The sequence below is a fragment of the Prorops nasuta genome, unplaced genomic scaffold (genome assembly GCF_024137725.1).
Source record: "Prorops nasuta isolate Cenicafe-Biocafe unplaced genomic scaffold, Cenicafe_Pnas_1.2 PNAS00005, whole genome shotgun sequence".
Lineage (NCBI taxonomy): Eukaryota > Metazoa > Arthropoda > Insecta > Hymenoptera > Bethylidae > Prorops > Prorops nasuta.
In genome coordinates, this window is record NW_027116802.1 from 4,613,495 (window position 1) to 4,633,099 (window position 19,605).

At 37.9% G+C, this 19,605-nt stretch overlaps 5 protein-coding genes across 10 annotated transcripts; 3 read left to right on the top strand and 2 right to left on the bottom strand.

The window, feature by feature from the left end:
- The first annotated feature begins 4,674 nt into the window (after positions 1 to 4,674).
- On the top strand, positions 4,675 to 8,651 carry LOC136773682 (elongation factor 1-alpha). Its single transcript, XM_066727523.1, has 5 exons — positions 4,675 to 4,794; positions 6,239 to 6,418; positions 6,487 to 7,095; positions 7,322 to 7,597; positions 7,839 to 8,651. Exons 2-5 carry the CDS (start codon positions 6,275 to 6,277, stop codon positions 8,193 to 8,195), a joined length of 1,386 nt encoding a protein of 461 aa, XP_066583620.1. The 5' UTR covers positions 4,675 to 4,794; positions 6,239 to 6,274; the 3' UTR covers positions 8,196 to 8,651.
- Positions 8,652 to 8,792: 141 nt separating this feature from the next.
- Positions 8,793 to 10,177, top strand: mRpS14 (mitochondrial ribosomal protein S14). Its single transcript, XM_066727527.1, has 3 exons — positions 8,793 to 9,544; positions 9,686 to 9,823; positions 9,912 to 10,177. Exons 1-3 carry the CDS (start codon positions 9,467 to 9,469, stop codon positions 10,092 to 10,094), a joined length of 399 nt encoding a protein of 132 aa, XP_066583624.1. The 5' UTR covers positions 8,793 to 9,466; the 3' UTR covers positions 10,095 to 10,177.
- A 141-nt stretch (positions 10,178 to 10,318) lies between these two features.
- Positions 10,319 to 13,201, top strand: LOC136773679 (gustatory receptor for sugar taste 64e-like). Of its 4 annotated transcripts, none has more exons than XM_066727519.1 (9): positions 10,319 to 11,311; positions 11,393 to 11,624; positions 11,718 to 11,853; positions 11,927 to 12,123; positions 12,202 to 12,293; positions 12,362 to 12,582; positions 12,695 to 12,863; positions 12,938 to 13,027; positions 13,092 to 13,201. In XM_066727519.1, exons 1-9 carry the CDS (start codon positions 10,994 to 10,996, stop codon positions 13,155 to 13,157), a joined length of 1,521 nt encoding a protein of 506 aa, XP_066583616.1. In that variant the 5' UTR covers positions 10,319 to 10,993; the 3' UTR covers positions 13,158 to 13,201. The 4 variants fall into 4 exon arrangements, with proteins under 4 accessions (XP_066583616.1, XP_066583617.1, XP_066583614.1 ...); XM_066727520.1 differs by having other exon boundaries at positions 12,698 to 12,863; XM_066727517.1 differs by having other exon boundaries at positions 12,938 to 13,201.
- Positions 13,202 to 13,323: 122 nt separating this feature from the next.
- Positions 13,324 to 15,929, bottom strand: LOC136773681 (gustatory receptor for sugar taste 64f-like). 2 transcript variants are annotated; one of them, XM_066727521.1, is made up of 12 exons: positions 15,761 to 15,929; positions 15,610 to 15,680; positions 15,388 to 15,535; positions 15,198 to 15,316; positions 14,927 to 15,121; positions 14,742 to 14,851; positions 14,495 to 14,665; positions 14,236 to 14,411; positions 13,978 to 14,137; positions 13,824 to 13,913; positions 13,660 to 13,752; positions 13,324 to 13,361 (listed from the first exon to the last, which is right to left on the bottom strand). In XM_066727521.1, the coding sequence occupies exons 1-12, from the start codon at positions 15,808 to 15,810 to the stop codon at positions 13,341 to 13,343; spliced, it is 1,404 nt and encodes a 467-aa protein (XP_066583618.1). In that variant the 5' UTR covers positions 15,811 to 15,929; the 3' UTR covers positions 13,324 to 13,340. The 2 variants fall into 2 exon arrangements, with proteins under 2 accessions (XP_066583618.1, XP_066583619.1); XM_066727522.1 differs by having other exon boundaries at positions 13,325 to 13,361; positions 14,236 to 14,390; positions 15,761 to 15,928.
- A 648-nt stretch (positions 15,930 to 16,577) lies between these two features.
- On the bottom strand, positions 16,578 to 19,517 carry LOC136773683 (uncharacterized). 2 transcript variants are annotated; one of them, XM_066727525.1, is made up of 5 exons: positions 19,298 to 19,517; positions 18,604 to 19,220; positions 17,564 to 17,687; positions 17,077 to 17,340; positions 16,578 to 17,008 (listed from the first exon to the last, which is right to left on the bottom strand). In XM_066727525.1, the coding sequence occupies exons 2-5, from the start codon at positions 18,604 to 18,606 to the stop codon at positions 16,941 to 16,943; spliced, it is 459 nt and encodes a 152-aa protein (XP_066583622.1). In that variant the 5' UTR covers positions 18,607 to 19,220; positions 19,298 to 19,517; the 3' UTR covers positions 16,578 to 16,940. The 2 variants fall into 2 exon arrangements, with proteins under 2 accessions (XP_066583622.1, XP_066583623.1); XM_066727526.1 differs by having other exon boundaries at positions 18,604 to 19,235; positions 19,298 to 19,392.
- Between the last annotated feature and the right edge of the window lie 88 nt (positions 19,518 to 19,605).

The following is a 19,605-nucleotide window of genomic DNA, read 5'->3' on the forward strand; positions in this document are numbered from 1 at the left end:
AAACAGCAAATATTAAGAATAAAGTACCTATCGATTTTTCATGCGAGAAAGCGATCCATTCATGGTGCTTGCATTTCAATGTGATATTATTAATTGTAACGATTCGATTGTGATTGTAGTTATCTAAATTGTTTATGCTTGATATATTATACATAATATTGTATTTCAACAAACGTTTCACGAAGCATCTCAATGTTCTTTATAAATATAGTTAGCATTTCTATTATGAAACGTAATTATATTAAACCAAAGAAAAGAACTTAATATAAGAATAATCGAGAGTTATTCTGCCGTTGCATCGAGGTACTACATATGTTCAGGAGTAATTTCTTGTGTCGTAACAATGTATCGAAAGATATAACAGCAAAGTGAGCAAGCAGAATGACGCTTTTATTCCGCAATAAATCTATCTCTTGTACATGTGCGTATAAATGTAAGTATATGTATTATTCTATTTGGAATTTGGCAGGATCTCGCTATTCCCAATAGATATACAATGTACATATAATAATTCAGAGCAGACACTCGTTTATTGACACCGTAGTACATTCATCATCTCGTTTTTTTTTTTTTTTTTTGTTATTGTTACTATATTACCTTCTTATTATTATTTTACAATATCATTATAATTGCGAACATATTGTCAACGTCATCAATCTCATCGATCCATCGTTAACTCAGTTGAAAACAACGAGAAATCCAAACTCAGCCGGTACGTTAAGAGTTTTGGTAGTGGAATGAGACTAAGAGTAAGAACCACGTAAAGTCTCATTGGCTGCTCTTTTGAGAGAAGCGCGTGAATTAATACGTTTTTATTATGGAAAATTCATTTGCTGCGAAAAAGAAAGAAAAAACTACAAAAAAATAAGGAAGATAAGAAATATTAACGTAGAGGGTTTAATCCATGGTTTTTACGGTCCAGTTGCTCTCAAATTATTCTGTCGCTTTAGACATTAAAACTGGCAATGCAATATGTAATACATGGTAGTATCTATAGCGAAATTGCAGTTTTGACAGACGCACGGATGTGCGCATATAATTTGTACACATTTGCAGACAGATTTGTCTCAGTAATCATTATTTCACTCTGCTAACATTGCAATTTCAGGTATTACTTGGTTGTAGTACTTGTAGTCGTATCTAGCATCCTCCCCCTCCATCGTTCTCAAATGTCAAATGTCTTCTTTTCACACAGCGAATGTTTTACTCACGCTTTTCGCATCACAGCAGTGTAATATGCATAGTATAATAACCCATAAATAATACGCTCTTAAAGATATTATTGAAATTCATTCATCGAGTTTATATTTTTTCCCATAAAAATTAAATAGTCGCTGTCTCGCGATTAAAGGTTTTATAATATCATAAAAAGATAAATAGAGGAATTTTCTCATCTCTTAAAAGTACGTTCGTTTAGTACTATTTTAGCCTTAGGTAGCATAAATTTTCAAGAATTAAATACATACAGCGGGGGATGTCATGAATAATTGAACATTAATATAATCCCTGGCGTAAATGTAACGATATCCCTATCTTTTTCTTAAATATTAATACTTACATTACAATTAAAATGCAATTATTTCTGTAAGGAAACCGCAATTGATTGCCCAGAGAAAAGAATGTAACAGTAATGTAATTGCATACTGACATTTGCGAATATTACAGCGAATTAAATTAGTCTACAATTATTGACCGCGCTGAAATTGATATGGTTCTTCACCTATATGTATATGTACATAAGCCACGATGCACTTATACATATATATACACATATACCTAGTAGTGCGGGCGAGTGTGTGTGTGTGTGTGTGTGTGTGGGTATATACAGTGCTCGCAAAAAATTGCGAAATAGCCGAATAACTCTGCACAAAACAGTTTTCTAAAAAAAATATTTCTAACAAAAGTTATATGGTTTTCAGAACTGCATTATGTAGCATCATCTTTATCACCTTGAATTGCATTTTCAAGGTCATATGAAGGTCAAATTGATTTTTTTAACCGAAACCCTCTATTTTTCATTTCATATTCTTACAGCTTATCTCAAGGGCTTTCGAAAACATATTTAGTCGTTTTTCTCATTGCATCGAGTCATTCTCGAGAAATTTCATTTTGAAACTTTTACGAAAGTGTGTGACTATACGCGTGTATGCATAACCATCATTCACACTACTTGAACCAAATCCTATATAGGTGCAATTTCAAGTCGAAATATCTCGAAAATGACTCGATGTATTGAAGAAACGACAAGAGTATTTGGAAAAGTCATTGAAATAAGTTACAAAAAGATGCAAAGCTAAATAGAAGGTTTCAATTAAAAGAACCAAGTTAACCTTCGTATAACCTTCAAAATGCAACTCAAGACTATACAGAAGGTACTACACGATACAGTTTTGAAAGTTCTATCATTTTTGTTAAAAACATTTTTTCAGAAAACTGTTTCGTGCAGAGTTACGGCCATTCCGCAATTTTTTGTGGGCACTATATATATATATATATATATGTAATACTACATTATTGAAATTGCATTTACTTGGAAAATTATAGCAGCGGGGCCAATAGCTGTGTAGCTTACTTAACAACTCTTCTTTTCATTGCTGATTTCCATTTTGAAAGCAACAGCAGCTAACTCGCATTGAGAATGGTGTGTGTGTTGCGCGCGTGCGAGTACGAGAGAGAAATAAATCCATGTTTCATAAGAAATCACTTGAATGGCCACTCAGGAACAAAGCTACAATGTAATAAAATTTGCGATACTGAATATTAACATTTTACGAACGACCTTTTGTAAATATGAATATATATAATATAATATAAATATTAGATAATTAAAATATATATATATATATATATATATATATATATTACACACGTATATCAATATAACTGGATCCACTTCATACGAGCTGCAAATTTATTATTCGACAACCAATTGGTCAGCCGTATGAAAACGATACAAACAATTAAAGATTGCCCCAACAGAGATAACAAGCCTGATAAGAAGATTACAAAAATTACGAAAATTTGACCAAACATCTCTTAGATGCGTGCAAAGCGATTTTTAATAAGGAAAGCATGCAACACTAAGGAACAAACTCGCAGAGCACGAAAAACTTAGAATAAACCTATATGTTTAATCTGATGCGTGACTACTGCGCGATTTTGCCCATTTCTAATCGTATAATATACATATATCTGTTTTTTCTCATTCACGATAAAAGTTATTTTTAAATTTCGAAAATTAGCCAAGCCTCTCCCACATATTTGAGTGTCTTGTACTACAAAATCGGGTCTGTAGGAAATATCCTAAAATATAAATAGAATATTCAAAAGTGGGCATATTATTTTTCTTCACCTTTCCAATCCTCTCCGTTGATCACCTCCAACAGCTTAATTCTAAATTAAATATTTTAATAAAGATGTACAGGATTAACTGGTTTAAAGCGCGATTCTCATCCAAATATTTATTGATACTTCCTTGTTTCAATTAAATGTGCAGTACACAATTTCAACTTTAAATTGTATATTATGTTCTACGGTATAACTATATATAAATAAAAAGGATCGTATATCATATTTCTTTATGAAAAGTATAGAAAAAACTTAGATCATATTAAGGCTATCCATTTATTCATTTTTCTCGTGTCAATCGTAATTATCCAAGTAAACCTATATTAATTTACTCCATCCAATTACCTTCTGTCAGCACTTCATAATTGATTGTTATGATTAAATATACATGTTAAAGAGAGAAATAATTATTACTAAATACAGAGTATCTGTAAACCACAATATTATTGCTCTAATGCAATATTATCTATATAGATAACAAATTCGTTGTATCAACATTTGTTTATACTGTTACAATAAGAGCTGCAATACAAACAATAAAATAGAATGTTAAAGATGGATCCAGATATGCTACAGAAAAGCGTAACGTATATAACTTTATCACATATCAAGTGTGACAGCATTCCGTAATAAATAACAATAAAATGCTTGATATGCAACTAAGCGCAAGAGATTTACGTTACACTGATTTGCTGCATCTTGCATTGCATGTCCGGATTCACCCTTGCATTGTTCTATTGAATCTTTAACCAAGTGCACATATTCCCTATTTTGTGTGAAGGGTGACTAATGTTTACCACATGCATTGTAACTGTTTTGATTAACTTTTCTTTCTATCACACAAATTCCTGTTGATTCCTTCACTCTCTTTTTCTTTCTTACTCTCTCCAACATCATGCTATGCTACCTCTACATCACCTATACTAATCAAAGCAAATATAGTGCAAGCAAAATGGTACATAGAATAAAGGAGACGAGTATTGTCGAGAGAGAGAGAGAGAGAGAGAGAGAACCTACTGCGCCCCCTATCGGGCTGCAGGTTAGCTACCTAACTTAAACGGAAGCCTCGAACCCAGCTATATCCCTCTCTCCATCAACGGTAAATAATTTTATATTCTTTAGGGTATAACCCGATAATTTTTAAGATTTCGAAAAACTGTTTTTCAAGAATAATTTATTTTTTACGTTAAATTAAAGCCATAAATGACTATGAAAGAAAGTGGAAAAGTTTTAATTTAACTTATTAGGTAGTCCGCCATTTTTAAGTGATCAATATGACGTAGTGGCTGGGTTTGAGACTATGTCCAGAAAAGCCCTATGCGCATGTCACATTACTTGGCCGATCTCTTTCTGTCGTGGCATCTGGAGGTGAGTGGCTGCTCGTGATTCTCGTGCAACAAAATAATCCAACAATTAACGTGATTAAACGGTAACATCGATCGTCAGGTACGATAAATAACGTTTCGAGAAATAATGAAGAACTGTGCCGTGTGAGAAGTTAAGCGAAAATTTTCAATTTTGTCGAAAATGTCGTAATTTTTTGGGAAGCGCGTGGCCGTCTTTCTTGCTCTCGCCGGCTTTCGGAGTTTCGTACCATACCTTACCTTACCTTCCATACCATACCTATCATATATCATTATCACTTCATTTCGTGATTTTCCTATCAAAAACCGGCCGAATTCCTTGTACTTAGCGTATAATCTTGAATAAATATTCTTTTCCAATGTGGCTGCTGCGTCTCCCTTTTAAAATGTAGATCGCGTGTGCAACATAAGAATGAGGAAGAAGCTTGGTTTCTAACTTTTAATTCAAAGGTGGTGTTTGTCGCATGCTGAATGAAAAAAAATGCATGTAACTGACCGGATGCATTATGGCCGTCGCTTGTCAGAGCTCAAGATTCAGTTGCAAGTTCAAAGTACGCCGAAAGCGAACCACAATTTAAAAATTCGTCGTCCCAGGTTTTTCCTTCTGCCGTACATTTGTGAGAAAGGATAATTTTCAAGTAATATAGAGAGAAATGCATCTCGTCCATGTGAGCTTGAACTTCAGTTATATTGTCTCATCAACAGAAAAATCTAATTAAGCTTTTTACTTAAGCAGATATAATAAGTAATGATATGTAATACATTCAAAATATGGTTAAGAAAGCATTTTTGCTCAGCGGTTAATAGACTACATCCTATACTGGTGGAGAAAATAGCATGAGTAAAAAATTCTGTGTCTTGTGTGCATCCATATTGCAATAATTTTACTTCAATTATAATACATTTAACAATTATAAGTAATAACTGTTGCCTCGTATCCTCTCGTTACTGCCAGCTTGAACGTGTCTGTAAATTCACAATCTAACAGTATTAGGGAGAGGAGGAGCCACGTTGAGAAAATGCTAAATTAAGTCTAGTTTACTGTCGGTTGGTATCTCTTCTCATCAACTGGAAGATATCATACATACAACGCAGTGAAATTTTTCGATTACGTACAAAGCATCTTTTACCGTCCCGTACTATTTTTTTCACCATTAATATAAAAATCATAACGTGGCAAAAAAGGATGATGCTGATTGCGAGAGCGCGTCACATAAGTCGCGGCAACGTTGCAATGTCTCACCATTTACAAAATGGCCGGTGATACGGTTCTCGAATATTCAGAAGTCGCCACGTGGATGGTGAACACCTGCTCGGCGAAAATTTGTGTTTTTTGTTTAATTTACAATATAACAATATAGCTGTTGTTACTTAATCGATGAAACTTCTCAATTTCTTTCTCGCGTTTATCAATTGGGGGAGCACAGATTCCATATTCTACATATACCGTTGCGCGTACTGTTTGGATTCACGTTTCACAGTTTTTATCGTATAACAGACTGATTTTATTGTTGGGTGAATTGCAGTTTTAACCCGAAAAGTATCAACGAAGAAACGCTACCATGGGTAAGGAAAAGGTTCATATTAACATCGTCGTTATTGGACACGTCGATTCCGGTAAATCTACCACCACTGGACACTTGATCTACAAATGCGGTGGTATCGACAAGCGTACTATCGAGAAGTTCGAGAAGGAAGCCCAGGAGGTAACTAATGAGACATAAGTTTAGAAAGATTATAATCGACATAATTAATTGACGGGAATTCCTTACAGATGGGAAAAGGTTCTTTCAAGTACGCGTGGGTACTTGACAAGCTGAAGGCAGAGCGTGAACGTGGTATCACGATTGATATCGCTTTGTGGAAGTTCGAGACTTCAAAATACTACGTCACCATTATCGACGCCCCAGGACACAGAGATTTCATCAAAAACATGATTACCGGTACTTCGCAAGCTGATTGTGCCGTATTGATAGTTGCTGCTGGTACTGGTGAATTCGAAGCCGGTATCTCGAAAAATGGACAGACTCGTGAACACGCATTATTGGCTTTCACGCTTGGTGTAAGACAGATTATCGTTGGTGTTAACAAGATGGACTCCACTGAGCCACCGTACTCCGAAGCTAGATTCGAAGAAATCAAGAAAGAAGTCTCATCGTACATCAAGAAAATCGGTTACAATCCGGTAACTGTTGCCTTTGTACCGATCTCAGGTTGGCATGGAGACAACATGTTGGAGGTTTCCTCAAAGATGCCATGGTTCAAGGGATGGTCCGTTGAGCGTAAAGAGGGTAAGGCTGAAGGAAAATGCCTGATCGAGGCTCTTGATGCCATCCTCCCTCCTGCTAGGCCTACGGACAAAGCCCTTCGTCTTCCATTACAGGTTACTATTATATATTTAATATTACAGCCTAAAGATTAACTTTATAATATGGTAGACAGCATGATGATACACTCAAATACTCCATTCGCGGTTTCCACCGGAGGACCTTACGAGGTCCGGTGATGGTGTGAGTCGTCTGATTTTTTTGCATAATTTATAGAGGTAAATTCTTTCTTATTTAGATCAATAATGATCTTTTCCTCATTTTTTATTCTCCACCCTGTAGGATGTATACAAAATTGGTGGTATCGGAACGGTACCAGTTGGCCGTGTCGAAACTGGTGTATTGAAACCTGGTATGGTAGTGACGTTCGCTCCTGCTGGATTGACCACTGAGGTTAAATCCGTGGAGATGCATCACGAAGCCCTCCAGGAAGCTGTACCCGGTGACAACGTTGGTTTCAACGTGAAAAACGTGTCTGTCAAGGATCTTCGTCGTGGTTATGTTGCTGGTGACTCAAAGAACAACCCACCGAAAGGTGCTTCTGATTTTACCGCACAGGTAAGACAATCTTATTTTATGCATCTTCCCATGAGCTGCAATTACTTACTTCCTCTTTTAAAACCTGTTCCAACTATACAGAACTATATGATGATAAGCTACAACCTTCATTCGCGGTTTCCACCGTAAAATTTAATCGTTTAATGACGGATGTTTGTTTCGTCTGAATTTTACCTTTACATTAGCAATATCTTTTTTTCCCTTTGGACAGATGAAATAAAAAGGTCATTAATGTTTCTAGGTAATTGTCCTGAACCATCCAGGACAGATTTGCAATGGCTACACGCCAGTGCTAGATTGTCACACGGCACATATTGCTTGCAAATTCGCCGAGATCAAGGAAAAGTGCGATCGCCGTACAGGAAAAACCACCGAACAGAATCCAAAATCCATCAAGTCTGGAGATGCTGCTATTGTAAACCTGGTTCCCAGCAAACCAATGTGTGTAGAGGCATTCCACGAGTTCCCGCCTCTTGGACGTTTCGCCGTGCGTGACATGCGTCAAACGGTGGCCGTCGGTGTCATCAAGGCTGTTGCCTTCAAAGACGTCGCAGGCAAGGTCACCAAGGCTGCCGAGAAAGCTCAGAAAAAGAAATAACTAACTTCAAGAACGTATATATACCGTCGGGTGGGCGCCGGTTTATAGTAGACGAGGTAGTTTGCATTCTTTCCGAGTGCTCGGGGTACAAGATGGCGAATCATCATGGGTCCCCGCTGTTCTCGGTTTCTTCCAAATACAAACCTTGCGAAGATATGCTGCTCGACAAGAAATACTGGCGACCATCACTGAATCGATTCGAGTTCTCCGTTGCAGTGGTCAGCCTCTCTAAATGGCTTCTTCGTCACTTTTTTCATCGAAAAGAGTTCCGAAGGAAAGGACTACTCAGAGGGTTTTACGAACAAGTTGCGCGAGAAAAGAGAGCAAACTACACGAGCTATTATATAAAGAACACACACATGTTTCGCAACAACTACAACAAACATCATAATTTAGCTCGGCTTAATTATATTTTCTAATTATTATACGGAAATAATAAATCTTATATCTGCGATACTCTATAATGATCTTTTTAAGGTATTCCTTTCATTTTTTATTTTTTCGAAGCGCTTGAAATCTAACGTTATTGAAGTAACGTACGTCCCTTTTTGTCTGTTAAAAAAATATCGGTCAACTGATCTTTGTTGAAACGAAACTTCTAAGATTTATCTTTGTAATGTTCGTCATTTTAATCGATGATGTACGTCAATGCGAGTAATTCCCATACAAATCCGACAAGGGTAATGAATATATTATCAGGTGGAATGATAACTTCAAGCCATTCAATGAAATTTTTTTACGAAAATGCATTTCTTTGAACAATGACTGCGTATGTTCAAATGCAGTATGTAATAATATGTAACAACGTCATTTATAGGTAGAGTAACTACTACCTATAATATTTACTGACAACGTATATATTACGTGGGAAAAATAGGTACGCCTAACTTCGTCAACTTTTTCTGAAATAAAAATTGTCTGTAAATAAATGTTTCTTGGATACTTGAATAATACAGAAGGATATACGTAAAAGCGTAAACTATACTGAAGAATAAAACGCTTCTCTACCGAAAACACTGTTTTAAATAAATATTCCCTGGATTATCTGCCTGATGGAGAAAACTTTGGGATACAGGCGATACATACAACAAATATTGCTTTGGTATGGTAATGTAGATATAAAATATCGAAACTTCCGGGAAGCAAGCGAACTGAGCAAGCTCAGCAGACAGCAAGCTCGATCTGTGAATTGCGAGGTCTGTCTAGTGCCTATCTATAGTCAAACTTGCCAAACCTAAACTGACTTTACCTCAACTACAAAAATTAATAACATGGCTCTTTTCTTAAGCGGATTAAAAAGATTGACCAATCTTATCACTCAAGCACCTTACACCTTTATTGGATCTGAAGTAAGAATAAAATGATTATTAAAAGCTATTAAGCTGTCATTCTAAAACCTGAATTCACAGATGTAAACATGTTTTTGGCATCACATAACCTCACTTTTGTAGATCAGACATTATTTTTAAGTAAAATAATTCTTTTGGCAGACTCAACAAGTACGTCATTTTATCAGAGCTAAGATGAAACGAGATATGAAACGTAGAGCGTGTGCAAAGGAATATGCACCAATGCGAGTACGGTTAGTATCAATGAAACGGAATGATATTTTGCCAGAAGAAATCAGAGTAAGCTACATTCATTAATTTTTACATGTATATTATACCTTAAAACTAATATAACAGTATGCCTAATCTAACCAATTTATTTAAACAGCAAATAGCCTCCGAAGATATGGCAAAAGTTCCTAGACGATCTGCTCTATTTCAATTAACAAACAGATGCGTTGTCACAAACAGAGGACGTGCAGTTTTATATAAGTGGAGAGTATCAAGAATTGTATTTCGCCATTTAGCTGATCACAATAATCTTGCTGGTATACAGCGTGCAATATGGTAAATTCAATAGAACTTGACTTATTATTAAAAGGGTTACATTATTCTGTAATAGTTCACCGAATAAAGCTAATTAGGCTGCAACTACTTGTAGTCTTATTAATTGTAAAAAGAAGCAATGCATTATTTAATTAGATCATAACAGAGGTGGAACAATTGTGGAAACAATAAGTGATGCATACAAGTTGAAATGTGATAGCCTTTGTTAGTGAAACATGATCTGAAGTGATAGACTGAATGAGAGAATATAATAACAAAAGCAATGAAAAAGAAAACAGTTTTTTGTTCAAAAAGGTTTTATCTCCACAATGCGAGCATCATAATTACCCATATGTACTAAGTTGTTTTTCCGTTATTCGTGCATATTTCATGAGTCGCGCGGCCTCTTTGCGTAATTATATATTTACCATGCGATTTTACCATTCTTGTCTAATAATCAATCTAATGTCTTAGTTGATTGAAAATATCTTGGAATAGCTGTTCCAACACATTCTTTTATTGCTCTAGTTTTTCTTTTCTTAAGCATTAAGATGGTTTATAAACTAACAAGTAAAAGATCGCAACAGACACTGTATTAATTAATTATACTTGATACAAGATTGATTCAAAGAATTAATATCAATCTTATCGCATTAGAATCGTAGTTCACAAACACGCAAGTTGATCGGATCATTCAAAAGAATCGCATAGCGCAAACTCGTTGGATTTAACTTTGAATTGAATAATTCCCTTCAGTCGCTAGCGCATCTCTTAAAGTACGTACATAAAAAATCTTACGAACGAACGTTAAATGCAAGTATTTTAATTTTTTGTATTACACTACCGATTTTAGTTCGCTATAAAGTTTACGTAGTAATAAAAAAGGTAAAATAATTTTATAAGATAGTGGAAGTATGAGAAGCAATGAGAAATGAGAAAAGTACATTGACGCATGACCTGCTGGTGTCGGTGATGATTGAGAGGAATTGGGAAACAATGATGTTTAAGAATAAGGAGCACGTTGTTAATGGTGATACAGCTCCAATGAGCAAAAATTCTACAGTTAGAAAAGTTTGGCCATTCCCAGGAAAGAAATGCAGTCGAGGAGTGCGAAGTAACACGACTCCTGTAATGATCCGTCATGTAACTCCTGATGGAGCACGCATTGCGGAAAATCTCAATTCTGTGGAAAGAACGAAAGCGTGGAATGTCACTCCGATGAAAGCAGCTAACGAGACAGAGGTATTAAGTGTTTATCATTTAACGTAGAAAATGCTATAAAAATCATTAATCGACCATATCTTTCTTTTTCTATGATTCAAGGATTCGGAAAGTTTTCACAACGCTATTAGAGGAATTCTAGTGACAGCCCAGATCTTCGGGATTCTACCCGTCAGTGGTGTTCGATCGACAACGCCTCTAAAACTGAGTTACACCCTCTTGTCATTTCGATCGGCATATGCACTTATAATTTTATCGATGATCCTTCTAATGGCAGTTATTTCAGTACTACACATGATTAAGACCTTGAACACTGATACCTTTTCAATGCACGGTACGTAAATAAATGAGCAAAGAAGCAGTGTAAGAGGAAGAAAATAATGACTTGTCATTCTAGTCAAAATTTCTTGGATCTCTACTGTTCTAGGGGGTATCACGACAGCGACAGCAGGAGCTGTTTTTTATGGGAATAGCCTGATCAGCAATTTGTTGTTCTTTCGGCTATCGCCACGATGGGTACCTCTGCAGCGTGACTGGAGGGCTATGGAGAGTTACCTGGACAGGCAAGAAATTTGCTGAATTTAGTTGAAAATTTTGCACTGATTGATGCGAAATTATCATATTAAAAAATTTTAGCAACAAAACTGGACGGCCAAAACTTCGCTGGAAATTCACAATGATCAGCTGTACCGTTTTACTCCTAGCACTTGCTGAGCATATCTTGAGCATTTGTAATAACACGATTAAATTCGAGTGGAGTAAGTCGAACCTAACGTTTCAAAATTTTCTCGAGGTTTATTGTACCGCTTCTCATTCTTTCATTTTAAACATTCGTAAGTTTTTAACAAAGCACTCCTTGCCTTTTCGTATATTAGTCATTTCGTAACGCGATATATTATTTCTTCTTTCAGTAAATTACAACTACGCGTTGGGTATATTTTTATTTCTGATCAGCAAGGTCGCTACGTTTACCTGGAATTTTACAGACCTTTTCGTTATGCTGGTAAGTCGTTCATCTCGATTCTCTGATCGACAAGAAAATATTGAGAAAACGACAAATCAACCAAACAGATATCGACAGGCTTGGCGGAGAGATACAAGTCTCTGAACAAATGGATGATATCGTATTCCAGCAAGGATCGGCATTTAATTAATTGGCGCGAATTGAGAGAAGATTACGCTATTTTAAGCTCGATGGTGAAAAAGGTGGACAACGAGATATCGCCCATTATTCTTCTATCGTTCGCCAATAATCTGTATTTCATCTGTCTGCAGCTTCTCAATGGACTGTCGTAATTATAGACCAATTTCGTTCACTTGCTACGTAGTATTGTATAATATATAGATGTACATAAGAGTTCAAATTGTTCTATCTTTCTCTCTTTTCGTTGGATTTGTTTACAGTAGACCTGACGATGGCAACTTCGTTGGTTCGCTGTACTTTTTCAGCTCATTCGCCTTTCTTATCGGCAGAACTGTCGCCGTAACACTATTTACCGCAAGAATTCACGATCAGAGCAAACTAGCATTACCCACCCTTTACAATTGCGCCGCAGCGTCTTTCGACGCGGAGGTTTCGTACAACATTTGCATTAAATATCTCATATATATCATGAAATGAAATTTCTAACGTTAATGAAATTATAGACGCAGAGACTGCAGTATCAGCTAACGACAGATGATATTTCACTAACAGGATTACGCTTCTTTTCGATTACACGAAATTTCATGCTAGCCGTAAGTATACTTGCGTATTTTCTTTCGTCTCTCCTGTTCCTCTCTGGATTTTTACGTGCAACAGGTTGCTGGGGCGATTATAACTTACGAAGTTGTACTGCTACAATTCAATATTGCAATGAACAAGTAAGATACATCGACAAACATTGTAATTGAATAAAGGAACGAGTGTTAGCAACGTTGTTTGAATAAATTGATTTCTTATGCAAACATTTTTCAGTTTTCTATACACTTTTAAAGAATTTGTAGTTGCTGTTGAAGCTGCTTTTTCTTGTCACTTACAAGCCCCGTTAGGTCATTCTTTGTAGAGAGCTTAGTCTAGCATCGGCAAAATCTATTAAAACGAATGAAAATATTCAGTTAAGTAAGTATAGAGATAATGTTGAAATAAAAGTGCCTGTAGTGCAAATTTGATCAAATCATCAATTTGTATATTTCGCTAGAAAATAGTTTTCTATACATTGCATTATTCTATAGGTAGGTATCGTGTGTTATACATGCATACAAAAACATATGCGCGCTTTTGTATTGAGATGTGTAAGTAAAGAAGAGGTAGATGAAGAAAGAGGAGAAGAAGAAGCGTAAGAAAACTAAGTTGCAATTGCTGATCCTAGAAGGTTTCTTTATCTCACCTCGCAAGCATTAGTGATATTTGAAGGATCCACTTGCTGGACAGAGTTAAATTGTACCAATACCAGCTCGTACGTAACAATGGTACCAGCCACCTGAGCAAACAGGAGTATCAATCGCACCTTTTAAAAGGAGTATATAGGTATAAGCAATGACAATAACTTACTGTTAGAACTAAACTTCTGGTTATTGAGAAGAACTTCATTCCTGTAAAGCTTATATTGTCGGTGGTTACTTGGGTGAGAAATCTCATTACCTGAAGTAGAAAGACAGCCAATGAAATAGAAAGTGAACTGATAATGTAAAGATAATGGACGAACCTCCATGGAGTAGCTGGACGTGGTTACACTGTAGAGAATGGGAGCTGGTAACAAGGATTCATCGTGAACGGCAGCTGCGTACAGTGATACGGCAGTGGTTCTTGCCAATAAAAATCCAAAAGAGAAGCAGAAATAAATCTTTTGTATAACGTCCATAGGCCTATTGTAGCGATGCCAATATGAAAGGAAAGACATATTGAGAAGCGATATTAAAAGGGTGTCAATTATTTGATAAATTGATTTGCTTGGTATCGTTACTTGAAAGAGTTCAAGAGCTGGATGCAGATGAAATAGAGATTGATTGCGAATGAGAGTAGTACAGTGGCCGAAAGATGAGTGTCGACGCGCCTCGTCAACGTTGCTAAATGATTGTAATCATTCCTGGCTTCGGCCCACCACCACTCCGGCATTGCCTTAACAATGAAAGACGCGCGCTATGAAGCAAAATTCACCCGCGATATTTTTATACTCCAACACTAATATCTCTTCATGTAGTGTACTATATAGGTTTCTTTACTTTGCCACGTATCGAGTAGAGACGACTGTTCAATTGACGAAACTGGTCGATCAGAGCCATGCTTACAAGAATTAGAAAAAGATCAATGAAATTCCAGGAGAAGGTACTGAGAATATTGAGGATGTAGACTGCAACGGCTGCCCATGGATTGTAGGAGATCCTTGAAAAAACCTGTTCAAAAGTACCTATGTATAAGAGTAGAAAAAGGTGAGGGGGGGGGGGGGGGAGGGTAGAAGAATTTACTTACCTGAGGGAACTGGGAGCGAAAATAAGTAGCAAAGATATCGTTGTCACCGCGTAATGCGGCACACTCCAGAGCACTGGTGTATCCACTCAGAATTGAGAATGTATGCTCAACTATAATTGAAAATTTCATTAGTCTTATGTTTTGCTTGCAGTACCCAGTTGGATAGCTTGGTCGAGTTTACTCACTCAGAGCAAGTACCATGACGAACGCTGTCATAATTTTAAACCTGCTGGAGAGGCTTCTTTTGGAGAGCTTTCGATGCCTGCTCGAGAATTCACCCTCCAACTTCTCCCAAGTTAACATTAAGCAAGGCCACTGTCTGGCCAGTCTCACGAATAGCAGTGACGTTACGATATTAGCGGCGTAAAAAACCAAGCTTGCTAGAAAATGCAAGAAAATTGGATAAAAAGAGAAATAGAGGCTGTCACGCTGGAATGTAACGTCTGTAAGTCTCACTTGTTCTTCTAGAATCAATCCCTGTAACTGCGAGACGCACGATGTTGCACATTGTTAAAAAAATTGAGCCCAGTATGGCGAAGCCGCAGTACAAGATCTTTGGGCTACGCCAGGTGAATCTACGCGTATTTTACGTGTACGTAGGATTATTAATTAGCAGCATTAATGAGAAAGAAAGAGAGGTAACTACTTGAGGCACGAAGCATCCGATCTGTTCACTCCGCAAATAGGAAACATGGAGAAGCACTGCGCGAGAATGATGACTGGCCTCATGGAAGAGTAGAAGCTGTCAACGGCAGGATCGAACGTATTCGACGAAGGCATCACACTGATAAAGACTGTTTCGGGAGAAATATTTTTCTTCCAATAGAGAATTCCAATTAAAATCAGGCTTGAGACTCGATGGACTTACACGACTTACTTTCCGTAGCGGTGATTTCACCCTTCGATCGGCCAATCTTACAGCTGGATGTCGGCAGCGATCTAAAGAGGAACACCCGACGATTATGATAACAAGGATACGAGAGACTACCCTGAAGAGCTACGTGCTACTTGATACGTACCTTATTTGCGAGTGAACGTTCCTAACGGTGTGAACGCCGCAGGATCGCATCGTGAATAGAAGATAAACTCGTTATTGCAGAGTTTTATTACGCTTGGGAAATATGAGGGTGGAGGGTGGGCTTTATAAACAGTGGAAACTCGATAAACGCCCGCTGTTCTCGAGAACCAACCACTGCAAAAACACTATCGAGCCTCGTCATTACCACTTCACGTATCAATGTATAAACGTGCATACCTCACAATCCACATGTTACTGTGTATCTGTCTGGTCTGCTCTGGTCTCTCGAGAATCGAGGCTATATCCTCTGTCATACGCGATAGTATACTAGCTAATACTATTAACTATTTACATACATTAGAACAAAATAACAATACCGATAACATCCATCATCAGTGGAATTTTAAATTACAATAATCATCGATACTGATTCTTGTCGAAATATACATGTAGAATACCTTCACCTACTAATTAAGGTTGTTTGTCAATGTTTTCTGGTGGACTTGGCTGATAGCTAGTCGACGTTGACGGTCGTGAGGGAAAGATATGCATAGTATGTATGTGTGAACGCTTAGTACTCGTCCAACTAACGATTGAGAGAGACGATAAATAAGCGTGCGAGAGTGCACGTTTTGCCCAATGTTCAACACAAGCAATATCGATCATTTCTCTCGTTCTTTTTTCGATAGCATCTCAAGAGTCTATTTGCAAATCCTCATTATTACATCCTTCCTCATCGGTCACTTCATCGTTATCCTCGGTGAATCAATAAACTATTCTGTGCACACATTCTCATCATCTTTATGCAGTAATAGTAATTGTAAATCAGTAAACCATTCTTTTCTTATGGGAAATCTCGTATATTTACTTGTGTATCTGTAGCATATTTACAAATTCCATTGCAACAACAACAGTTGTACAAAATCTTTTGACAAAGTATACCCTAGAGGATTTACGCTATATGTACTCTTAAATAGTAATTAATTGTGGAGATCACCGGCTATACGTTAATTTTACGATTGTTCATCTCGTCTACTTATCTATCAAGTCTTGCGTGTTTGCTCATCACTCGCACCTACCAAACTACAACAGGGTGTAGTACGAAGGTCTTACGAACAAATAATACATTTTTCTTCCAATACAAAATATCTCTCATTTTATGTTACTTTTGTCCTTTCTCTTCAGCCATTTTGTTTTGTGCAGGAACTTTGTCCCACCAGAGACGTTCCACCGCTCGTGCTAGGTTCATCTAAAACAGCAAAACAACGAATCGATTGATGAAAAAGCTATGGAAATTTGAGGATTAATTTGATGAACCTGGGTCAGTGGTAAGGGCCTCCAAACGTGCCGGCAAATCTGCCGTTCCTGTTCCAGCATGTTGGCCAAGAATATCCGGTAAAGCGTTTCTCCTCCCAGTTCTACCCGATGAGAGAAACTCTTTCGAGTTGTCCCGATTGTTATTTTCCATGCGATCGTCACGCAGCGCCCCCATATCATCGGAACTCACCGATGCTTCTCCTTTCGACGAAGAACGGCCATCCACCATTGCATTCTCCTCTCTTACGGAAAGCATCTTCATCACTGCAACGACACAAGCGTAATTTCTACCAAATTCCAAATGAATAGGAAATGTGTAAGAGAGAAAATTCAAATTGATTAATAACAGCTGGTTACTGTAAATTATTGGGAACATTCAAACGTAAGGTAATGTATTAAATTCTTAAAGGTTGGTTAGGTCATCAGATGCAGAGAGGCTCAGTTAGACAGGAAAAGACTTGGCAAGAGCACGATGAGCAAAAGGTACCTTGGCCACGGTTAAGACGCTTTCTTCGCGATCCTCCGAGCCTCGATCTGCTGGAAACGGAAAGTGAAGCCGCTTGGGCAATCGACGAACCTCCGCCATCTTGCAGTGTTCTTTTCCGCTTCACCTGCTCGAATGTTTTCACATTGTGTGTACAAGTTTTCGCTCCTTTTTATTTCTCTTTAACTTGTTGTTTTCTTCCTTTCTGTCTCTCTTTCTCCCCATTCGTGATATACTTTACGTTTCTTTCCTTCAGTCATTGAAAGAGAAATAGGCCTCGCGGGCCTATACCGTATAAGCGTGTTTACTACTTGATACTGCGTGACGTCATACCCGGCCTCTCTTAGTCTTGCTTAATAATGACGCATTGGTAGATCAGGTGGCCCTACAAAATTTGCCGCGGCTTCTTACCGAATTCCTGACGGCTAGTGAGAAATAAGGAGAGAAGTGGATGAAGGTTAGAAGGCAAAAGGAAATGCAAAAGCTGTCAATGAATGCGCTCGAAGCCCAGTTCCTTGATGAAAACATGTGCTTCTATTGTAAACTTGAGACTCTATTATATGTATATACACAGTATGCATGTATGTACCTTATTGTCTAATGAGAAGGACGACATTACACACGATTCATGCGCGCCACATAATAAATGTATCGATTTTTTCGTGTGCGAAGCTTTTGAACAAAAACATTAAGCTTTCATGTAGCAAATTGAGGCATGTTTGGCGCGCTAAAAACGAGACAGATATGAAAGAAGAGAGAAGAGAGAAGAAAAGAAGAAGACAAAAACGATGCTGAACGAGTTATGTATATGTATGTGTATAATGATCGCTGTAACGATTACTGTTAATGAATGACAGCGACAAGGAATAATGCTCTGACCTTGCTTGCTTTATTCGCGAAAATATTGTATATGCATGTATGTACGTGTTTCCAACGTTCGAGAGCGGTTACTACACAGTGCAAATATTCCAAATATACAACACTGATAGATTGTCTCGCGTTGAAATGACTGAAGTAGTCATAGTGGCTCGTGGTAAACTCACCATTGAGTCTTCCGCGTGCGTTATCCTCGTGAAGGAGAGAGAATGAGAGAAGGCATATCAGCTAGCCAGTCAGTCAGCCAGCCAGCTAGCAGCCAGCCAGCCAGCCAGCTAGCACAGCCAGCCGTGTGGTGAGGCGTGTGCCAGTCAACCGTCAGCCACAGTCAGTCAGAAGAAGCTAGCTATCGCAATTGGTATTTGGTAATCAACGCACCACGACAGTGATCGACACCAACACCATCACACAGATAGTCGACGGTGGTTGACAGTGAGATCGAAGTCTCTCCTTGGCACTCTCAGCACTAACCACAGAGATTGAATTGGAGGAGACGGTGGAGACGGCGGAGTCGGTCAAGTCGAACAAAGAGAGAGGAGCAGCAGCGCTGCTGACGGTGGCGGTGGCGAGCAAGCGCGTTAAACCAATTGGCGGATGACTGGAGATTGAGAGAGAGAGAGAGAGAAAAGACCAAAGTATAGTAGTGGAACAGCACTAGTGTGGAGGTGCAGAAAAGAACCACGATAGAGCACGTGCTTTCACGGTCGCAGTCACGCGGGGTTTTTTTACGTACCCCAACAACTGCTCCCAACCCCCTTCAGAGCTCTTTTTAGTCTCCTAGCGTCTGTATGCAATCATACTTTTTTTACTATGGATCATTTCTAACGCTCAAATCTCTCTAACAGTTCTATTCTTATTTACCTTCCATTGATCGATTCTCGAGAAACTATATAATAACGAAAAACATCCAGTAGTCTTTTGTGGATCCTTTTTTCTTGACAACACAAACTCGAACGATGCAGCCAGTGGAGAAACCTAGGTTAAATCTCCGTTTTGGATGTAATTTGTTGTGAGCCCAGATGAATAAACTGGTCTTTTTTGGGTGTTTTCGTCAATAATTCAGTTCTCATGCAGGTCACTCATCCACTCTGGTCACTAACTCAGCTCTGTGCAGTGTGCGTCAGCAGAGATGATTGACGCTGACAGCGCGCCAGGCGCGGTATTTCCCG

Excerpts from the sequence above, each read along its gene's own strand:
- LOC136773683 (XM_066727525.1), bottom strand. Across the intron at positions 17,341-17,563 it reads GCGTCTTAACCGTGGCCAAG|TGATGAAGATGCTTTCCGTA; the intron begins GTACCTTTTGCT and ends GTGTCGTTGCAG. Across the intron at positions 17,009-17,076 it reads GGCCCTTACCACTGACCCAG|ATGAACCTAGCACGAGCGGT; the intron begins GTTCATCAAATT and ends TTGCTGTTTTAG.
- LOC136773682 (XM_066727523.1), top strand. The coding sequence starts at position 6,275 with ATGGGTAAGGAAAAGGTTCATATTAACATCGTCGTTATTGGACACGTC. Across the intron at positions 7,096-7,321 it reads CCCTTCGTCTTCCATTACAG|GATGTATACAAAATTGGTGG; the intron begins GTTACTATTATA and ends TCCACCCTGTAG. Across the intron at positions 7,598-7,838 it reads CTTCTGATTTTACCGCACAG|GTAATTGTCCTGAACCATCC; the intron begins GTAAGACAATCT and ends TAATGTTTCTAG.
- mRpS14 (XM_066727527.1), top strand. The coding sequence starts at position 9,467 with ATGGCTCTTTTCTTAAGCGGATTAAAAAGATTGACCAATCTTATCACT. Across the intron at positions 9,545-9,685 it reads ACACCTTTATTGGATCTGAA|ACTCAACAAGTACGTCATTT; the intron begins GTAAGAATAAAA and ends TTCTTTTGGCAG. Across the intron at positions 9,824-9,911 it reads TTTTGCCAGAAGAAATCAGA|CAAATAGCCTCCGAAGATAT; the intron begins GTAAGCTACATT and ends TTATTTAAACAG.
- LOC136773681 (XM_066727521.1), bottom strand. The coding sequence starts at position 15,810 with ATGCGATCCTGCGGCGTTCACACCGTTAGGAACGTTCACTCGCAAATA. Across the intron at positions 15,681-15,760 it reads AACGTTCACTCGCAAATAAG|ATCGCTGCCGACATCCAGCT; the intron begins GTACGTATCAAG and ends GTTCCTCTTTAG. Across the intron at positions 14,412-14,494 it reads TCTACTCGATACGTGGCAAA|CGCGCGTCTTTCATTGTTAA; the intron begins GTAAAGAAACCT and ends TTTGCTTCATAG.
- LOC136773679 (XM_066727517.1), top strand. The coding sequence starts at position 10,994 with ATGAGAAATGAGAAAAGTACATTGACGCATGACCTGCTGGTGTCGGTG. Across the intron at positions 12,124-12,201 it reads TTCTTTCATTTTAAACATTC|TAAATTACAACTACGCGTTG; the intron begins GTAAGTTTTTAA and ends TTCTTCTTTCAG. Across the intron at positions 12,583-12,694 it reads CAGCTTCTCAATGGACTGTC|TAGACCTGACGATGGCAACT; the intron begins GTAATTATAGAC and ends ATTTGTTTACAG.